Here is an 8,759-nt window from a genome sequence, read left to right as displayed (position 1 = left end):
ATGTTATCAGTTAAGTGAGAGGGAATACCCATTGCACAGAAGTGAATTTAACTGTACTGTGATACTGGCTTCTCTTGGGCTTGATACACTCAGCAGCATATAATCTTTTTCTCCCACCATTAACCATAGTTGAGGTGTGTCTTTTAGCACAATAGAGATGCTATTAGATACTGATATCCCTGGAGCAGAGCACTTGAAAAGAAAAGCATTTGAATTCAATAACTGGAAAGGGTGCTCCCTTTGTGATGAGTAAATTCAAGAATATTTGGGATGTCAGACCAAAGAATAAAGAGTGAGATAAGACTGGGTAAGTAGAGCAAAGGATGCCATGTATTCAAATAGACTGCAGCAATGCTGCACGCTTGCTCAATTCTCTTCAAGGCCTGAAGAAATGAGCTGTCATTTGGGCTGGGAATCCACCACAAGTCGGTATGTCATCCAGTGTTATTCATGTTCATTTCAGACATTCTCTTCTTGCTCAATGGAAGGCAATGAATTCCATGTATTCATTAACCAACCTATTCAGTAAGAAAGCAACTCGTCTTGTGCTGAAGGAAATAATTCACCGTGGCTGGGCAAGGCACTTCTAGTTTGTCACCCTTTGGTGCCCAGGTGTCCTAATGACCTGCTGAAGGCTACCTATCTGTGCAATACATAAGGGGAGTCTACCGTATTTCTTTTAAAAATGGCAATCTAATTCTCTCAGGCACTGGGATGCAGCACTTTCTGCAGATTTCTCTAGAAACGTGCCATGGAGGTAACGGTAGTGAGAGATTTTTTTTTTTTTTTTCTTCCTACATTAACAGGAATGTCTGCACTGGGGATCTCCATGTCTTTATGCTGTTTGACATAATTAACACTAAAGGTTACCTTGGCTCTGGAAGGACCAGGACCAAATGCCTTCAGCATGTGCTGGCAGGTCGGAAGACCTGCTTTTGAACTATGAATGTGGCTCATCCACCAAGTTGTGTGTGACGGGACTTACTGTCATATTCCTGCAATAGCTCCACTGCTGTCAAGAGAACAGCTCTGTGCTCTGGGTCCCTGATATTTAACTCATCCAAGTCTTCCTCCTCCAGGAGCTTAAAGGTGTCCAAATCTTCATACCCATTAAACAGGAACGTGGGCATGTGTTCCTGTGAGAAAAAAAAAAAAACAGAAGTGAGTTTGCAGGCCCAGCCCTGTAACGCATGATCAACAATGAGACTAAACCCCTGAACTCCTATTCCATCATTTTTATGCTTATCTAAAGATTAGTAACTATCATTTGTAATATAATCTGTACACCCACTCCTGTGGCTTAGTAGGCAGATGGGGCATTTTATTAATCATGGGTTGAGATGATGGACGTGTCATGCTGTGATGGTTTCCTCTGGCTTGCTTTATAATTGTGCCCTTGGTATGAGCTGATTCCTTTAATGCAACTTATCACAGTGCGTGTGTGTGTGGGTAGTTTTTCTTCATTTACAGAGCTATTGAAATCCAGGTCAGAGGGACTACGGAATCTTCAGGAGCAAGAGGGTTTTGTAAGGAGGAAACAAACAGAATCTACCACTGTAGATCCACCCCATTGTATGCTGGTAGTAATGGTGGGAGAGGTGGGAAAGAGAAGTTGGAGTGGAAGAGTTCTCACGGCCCCTGAGGAGGCTGACTGCTGCCTGCTCATCTGGCAGTCAGCACGTGCTGGGGCTTTTGCTCATAGTCCTTCCTGGTTTCAGCTCTAAGCTTTAATGACTGTTCTTTGAACCACTAGCAAATTTTGACCCAGGGCTAATGCCATCACCAGAGCAGAGGACAAGGCCAGGGTTAAACTAATGGTAACTATTTCTGCTTTCTCAAAAGCAAAGATGTCACTTTGCTGACTAAGGGGCACCTGACCCAACCCATGGTCTTCTCAGTTGCCTCATATGCATGCAAAAAAAGTTGGATGATGAAAAAGGAAGACAGAAAAATCGATGTGTTTTAACAGTGGTACTGAGTATACCATGGACTGCGAAGAGTGAACAACCCAGTCTTTGGAGAGCTAAAACCTGAATTGAATGTTCCTGAGAAGCAAGGATGGTGAGACTTCAGCTCACTCAGTTTGGACATGTCATCAGGAAAGATCCATTGCTAGACAAGGAGATCATGTGTGGCAATGTGTAGGGCCAACAAAAACAAGGGAAACCTTCAATGAGATGGAAAGACACCATAGCAGTAACAATCATGAAAATGGGGCAAGACCTGGCAAGATTTTGTTCTCATATACACATGGTCACCATGAATCAGGGCTGACTCAATGGCAACTTCAACAATGATTTCTGTAAAACAGTGGATATTGGCCACCCCTGCTGAATGACACAGATCAAGCCCTACTCCACCCTAACTACTCTTCCCTGCTTGCTTTAAGAGGAGAAGGCATGTGAGTTGTAGGTGACAGTCACAGAAGTAACTGACTTTCAGATTAATCCGGTCGAGGAGATCTTCCACAGACTTGGGCTGGGGTGGTCTTCCTTTCCTCCTCCTCCTGGTGGGGCGCCTGGGCTTCTCCTCTTCTTCATTTAGAACGTCCACATAGATGAACTTGAACGTGCCGACTTTGTTATTCAACAGGCCCATCCAAGTACCCATGGGTGGTTTGCTGATTATATCAATGATATCTCCTTTCTGTAGCCCAAGAAACAAAAATCGTTCCATTAGACATATTTCTAAGCATAAATCAATCAGACGTGTTAAAAACTTAGATGCATCACTCTGAAGACCCGATGTAAGTCACCTTTCTGAGCAATTAATATAACACATGACTTGGGAATTTGGACAAGGGACAAAATGGAACACTTCCAATGGTACTGGATTCCATATGGACTTTAGATCTTGTCCCTCCTCCTCTTGAACCACAGGATGATGTGGGTCTAAGGTAGACTGACATATACCTAGACTAGTTACCTGACCCTCTGAATGCCTTCCTATCATCCAGAGAACTCCTGCTCCTTAGAGGAAAAATTTTCCACCAATCAAATGCCACTGCCATCTACCCTATAATTGCTTCCTCTGTTCTGTGAGGCTCCATCTCTCCCATATGAATACCATTGATCACACAGAAGGCAGCCATGTCTCATCAGCTGAAGAAAGCACAGCAACCAGGGTGGGGTTGGGGACTGTTATGGGGGCCAACAGGAATTCTAGAGGGAAGCTCAGGTCAGAGGATGAAGGGGATGTGGTGGTGGCAGAGGGACTAATGCAATACCTGCCTGGGCCCCTAATGCTGGCTGGTCTCTGCTCTGGTGATTGCCACAAAGGAGACCAGTTTGTCAAGGTGGCCAGGCTGCTGTCCAGGCTGTACCATAATAGTTCACCACTCAATAATAAGGGAAAAAAAAAAAAAACCTTGTCAAGAAACAAAGAGCCCAGGTGATGGAACTGCTCTGAGGCCAAGGAGAGACATACTGCTATGATCCATTGAATTGTGTCCCCTCAAAATATGTGTGGGACTCTTAAGGTTAAAGTCTTTGGGAGAATAACCACAAGGTCAGCAGTTCAAACCCACCAGCCACGCTGGGAGAAAGAGGAGGTAATCTGCTTCTGTAAAGATTTACAGCCTTGGAAACACTATGAGGCAATTCTACCCTGTTCTATAGGGTAGCTATGAGTGGGGATCAACTCAGTGGCAGTGAGTGAGTTCAGATACCTGTGTCTGTACTCCCATTTTGGTAACGGGATTTTCTTTGTTATGTTAACCAGGGTACATTATTATAGAACGCATCCTAAACTTAATCACTTCTGAGTTATTAAAAGAGCATATTACACACAGGACCAGGCAGAAACGGGGAGGGAGCACAGAAGAGATGCTGTCTGTAGGCCATGGAAACAGATGAATCTACAAGCCCAGGAACTCCAATGACTGCTGGCTACCAGAAGCTAACAAAGGAGCTTTGGTGGCATAGCGGTTAAGCACTTGGTGGTTAACCAAAAGGCTGGTGTTTGGAACCCACCAGGCCCTCCATGGAGACCTGGTGATCTTTTGTAAAGATTACAGCCTTGGAAACCCGATGGGGCAGTTCTACTCTGTCCAGCAGGGTTGTTTTGAGTCGGAATCGACTCCACAGCACACAAAAACAAAAGCTGAAAAAGCCCAGGACTACCCCCTAGAGCCACATCTTGATTTGGACTTCTCGCCTCCTGAGCGGTGAGAAAAATCAACATTTATTCTTTAAAGCCACCTACCCTTCTACTTCTGTAACAGCAGCTGTAGGAATCTCACACATACCTTGAGCTTGAGAGAGTCTGTGTCATAGGGGCTGGGTGTGAAGTCGGTATGCACTCTGGCGCGCCCACAGAAGGGGCCCCGGTAGGGGGGCTCTTCATCGTCGCCGTCTTCTGACTTCACACTTTCCCTGTTGCTGGTGGAAGAATCTGTCGTACTTACTGTTTGGCCACCTGTACAGAAAAAACAGGAAGAACATGGGTAAGCACAGGTCTCCTACAGAGCAAAACTGAAAAGTACCGAAGGTAACAGATTAGGAAACTAACAGCTAGAGAACGGGAGTCGGGAGCCACAGTTATTAAGTGTCAGGACCAGGCAGGGTCCAGTACTGAGTGCAGGGTGGACCTGAATGCTCTAGCTGTTACCTTAATCAAACCCCTAATAGGAGAGGAACTCACAACATGTTATCATATGGCACGGACTCCTTATGATAAGGAGACTCCCTAATGCAGACATTCGACTCTGTCCTCAACACGCTCAACCTCTCATTTGGTAGGTGTACTATCATTACTCCATTTTTCAGATGAGGAAACAAACCCATAGAGGTCAAGTCACTTGCTCAAGGCCAAGAGCTTAAAATAGTACATTTAAATCTTGGTCTCCTTCCCCATAACAGGCGCCACCACCACTGGTCCTGGAGTGGTTGAACAGTATCTGTTACCAGTGACATATGTAACACTTCCTGCCCTTCTCCCTGGAATCCCTGGGTGGTGTAAACAATAATGTTCCAAAAGGTTGGAGGTTCAAGGTCACCCAGAGACACCTTGGAAGAAAGGCCTGGGGACTGACTTCTAAAACAGTAGCCATTGAATACCCTGTAAAGCACAGTTCCCCCACTGGGGTTGCCATGAGTCGGAATCAACTTAACAGCAGATTTTTTTTTTTTCTCCATCATTATGCCTTAACCTTATTTTGTCGGTCATATTCATGTGCCTTCATATATCTTCCAGATCCTTCTTCTAAGATGCTTTCCCTATCTTTCCCAGTCAAAATAAATGGCTACTCTTGATGCTGTACTTGTACTCCAACTAAATAGACCAGCTCCATATATTCGCAGCTCTGGTCCTAACAGCTCCCTAAGGGTAGAAATTGGTCGTCTTTAACTTTGAATCATCTGAACGTACTTGGTGTTCAATAAAAGTCAGAGTTTGACTCCCAAGGAAACCACCCACAGTTACAAATGGACTTACTCATTGAGCTCTGCCCACTTAGAGAGCTCCGCAGGCTTTCTACGGAGCCCCCAGCTTTGAGCTTGGGTTTGTCCACGTGCTCAGAGTCGGGCTGTGATGACGGAGGGGAGCCAGGCATTCCATCAAGGCCAGAGTCCTGAAATGAGTTTCAACAAAATGACATTTCATCAGTGTGCACACGTGTCATTTTGTCATTCTCAGCAATTTGCTGCTGTTAGTTTTTGTTGAGTTGGTGTAAACTCATGGTGATCTTATATAACAGAATGAACCGGTACAGGTCCTAGGAGCACCACCTTCATGGTGGCTGGTGTGTTGGAGTCCATTGTTGCAGCTATTTTCCAGCAACTTAGTCCCTGACTAAATCAATCAAGTCAATCTTCATATCCATATTTGGTTTTATATCCAGTATCCTCCTCCTTTTTAATCTATATCCTTACTTCACAATGTGACCCATGTAACTATGATATTAAGCACTTAAGGATTATTTTTCAAGTAGATGTTCTTGAATACTGCAACTGAGAAAAATATATCTACCTCTTTCACAAAATATTTACTGAAAAGCTTAGAGACTCGTAGCATATCCAGTTCAGTGACAAGGCTGAACTTCAAATGTAGGTCACATCCAATTCACTATTAATGTACTGTCAGGAAGTACTATCAGAGAGTAATTCAATTACTTTGTAGAGTGATATTTACATCTAAACAACAGAGTGTATTCCTTGTTAAAAAAATATTTTTGGCCAAATTCTTATGGTTCTATTTAACAAATGTAAAATTGGGTAAAGAAATATCAACGTAGGTGCCAGATAAATAGTGAAAATACAGGCTTTCAGTCTGTAATAGCATTTCCATGTATCACACTATGGATTGAGCTTCCTTTCCTTGTTCTGTGCCTCAAGAGTCAAAAGCTGTAATGTCAGACAGAGATCAGTCTGAAAGATCTGAATGTTGACCGTAGTAACTCGGCAAACCTTGGCCCTTTTTGGGTGGCTCTGTATTCCTGGTTCAGCAGCTCCTGGTCTGCATGAATATGCATGCTCATTTGATTCATGACGCTTTATAGACAAACAGTATCATACTACAAAATGTCTGCAGGGGAGTGTTTACTTGAGAACTAGAAAATTCTCCAGCATATTACACAGCCACGTGAGCACAAAAACCATCGAAGTGAAACCTGTTATTTGCATGGTGCCGAATCATCATAAGGACCTTAACACGATCCCACACGCCCTGCAAACATGGAAGGACAAAGGCCATAGCATCCTCTCATCCAACACGCACTTACGAAAAGCAAACAAAGAACCTCAAAAATAGTGACTGTAAGCCATTATCATTAATGGGAAGGGACACTGCAAAGCATGACCTCCTGGATGCATTTCCATTCTGCCTTTCACAATCTAAGATAAGTGACTTTTTTGATTCAAGTCATTTTAAATTCTTCTGAAAAAAAAAGACACATTCTGAAAGAAGTATTAAATGTACATTTCTGATATAACATGTCTTCAAATGCTTTTAATACTTTTAACTTACTTATCACATATTATCACATAGGAGCTCTGGTAGCATAGTGCCTAAGGCACTTGACTGCTAACCAGAAGGCTGGCGGTTCAAACCCACCAGCCACTCCTTGGAAGGAAGGTTGGGCAATCTACTTCCGTAGTGATACTGCCTCGGCAACCCAAGGAGGGGTCGCTATGAGTCGGGTCCGACTTGACGGCACGTAACAACAACAACAACATCACATACTTACTCGTTACCTGTAAGAACAGGTACTGTTCCAGGTGCTGGGATATCGCATTTAACAGAGAAAACAAAAATTCTTACCGTCATGACCTATGTACTAATGATTCAAAGAAAAGTGAAAAACTTCACAACATGGATCTCCTCCCTCCAAAAAGCATTATAATGATAAATTAGTCCTTTTTTTAATGCCTGTGAAATGACTACTTAAAAAAAAAATAACAAAAAGTTTAACTAAGAATCCAAGATTGCTACATGGTAGAAAAATTATAGAAAAACACTCAAAATGACATTAAAATCCTATCATTGTGAATCCATCCAGCAGGAACTTAGGTTTGTAAGGGCTTTTAGTGGCTGTTGTAATTTTGGGGAAAAGCAAATTGAACAAAATGCTGTAAATGAGTGGTGCTCTTCCATCAGTGTGATGTCTGCTTTGTGGGAGCATGAACCGTTTGCTTCCTTGCTGAGCAGAAATACAGAATCACTATTGCTCCTACACCAAGAAATGAGCGAAATGGACCAATAAGGGAAAAATTCACGGAGGCACACAGAAGGCTGCCCAGACTCGGCCTGCTGGTCCAACAGACCAGGCTACTGACGTTTGGGTTGGATGGCTCATTGTTGTGGGGGCTGTCCTGGGCATTACAGAATGTTAAGAGCACCCTGGCTGCTACCCACTAGATGCCAGGAGCCCATCCCTTCTCTCACCAGTCATGACTATCTAGCATCTCCAGACATTGCCCTGGGGTTAGGAGAGCGCTAAATCACCCCTGTTGAGAACCCTTGTAATAAATGGAAGATGTTGAGTTGGCCTGGCTGTCTGAATCATAGTGTGGGTGGCTGGTTGGTGTTCAGCGACACCCCTGGGGAAGGCTTGGGTACTTCACTTATATGCCCAGCAGAGGGCAGCAGCTGAGCAGACATCTGCTTTTCCTGCTTTTCATTAGGTAGAGAAAGAAGCATTGCCTACATATTTAAAGTAGACAACAGGCTTGTATACAGGCACACCACATTGTACAGTGCTTTGCTTTACCGTGCTTCTCAGATACTGTATTTTTGACAAATTGAAGGTTTGTGGCAACCCTGCACCAAGCAAATCTATCGGTGCCATTTTTCCAACACTGTGTGTTCACTTCGGTCCCTGTGTCATGCTTTGATGATCCTCACAGGGAGCTCTCGTAGCATAGTGGCTAAAGCACTTGACTGCTAACCAGAAGGCTGGCGGTTCAAACCAGCCACTCCTCGGAAGGAAGGTTGGGCAATCCTACTTCTGTAGTGATACTGCCTCGGAAACCCAAGGAGGGGTTGCTATGAGTCGGGGCCGACTCGACGGCACATAACAACAGTAACAACAGCAGCATTTCAGGCTTTGTCATAAGGCTATTGCATGTGGAATAGATTACAGTGCACAGTAGACATGACTTTTATATGCACTGGGAAACCAAAACTTTCCCGTGACTCGCTTTATTGTGGTATTCGATCTGCTGCGGTGTGTCAGAGCAGAACCCACACTTTCTCTGAGGTATACAGATACTTCCGCAGATTCCAGAAAGAGTATGATCAGGGCACCAGAGGAAGGGGTTTGA

The 8,759-nt window shown here is 44.0% G+C and overlaps 1 protein-coding gene across 1 annotated transcript in view; it reads right to left on the bottom strand.

Moving 5' to 3' along the window:
* The window catches only part of SASH1 (SAM and SH3 domain containing 1), a 236,154-nt gene that overhangs the window by 17,954 nt on the left and 209,441 nt on the right, over positions 1-8,759 (bottom strand). The window contains exons 13-16 of the mRNA XM_007943220.2: positions 5,434-5,569; positions 4,247-4,416; positions 2,437-2,646; positions 986-1,136 (exon numbers count right to left, since the gene is read on the bottom strand). Of these exons, the coding sequence (XP_007941411.1) occupies positions 986-1,136; positions 2,437-2,646; positions 4,247-4,416; positions 5,434-5,569 (667 nt within the window). The remainder of the gene's footprint in view (positions 1-985; positions 1,137-2,436; positions 2,647-4,246; positions 4,417-5,433; positions 5,570-8,759) is intronic.

Source organism: Orycteropus afer, unplaced genomic scaffold, assembly GCF_000298275.1.
Source record: "Orycteropus afer afer isolate SDZICR_OR568_19922 unplaced genomic scaffold, OryAfe1.0 scaffold00101, whole genome shotgun sequence".
In the NCBI taxonomy this organism is placed as follows: domain Eukaryota; kingdom Metazoa; phylum Chordata; class Mammalia; order Tubulidentata; family Orycteropodidae; genus Orycteropus; species Orycteropus afer.
This window is presented reverse-complemented; position numbering and strand designations above follow the sequence as displayed.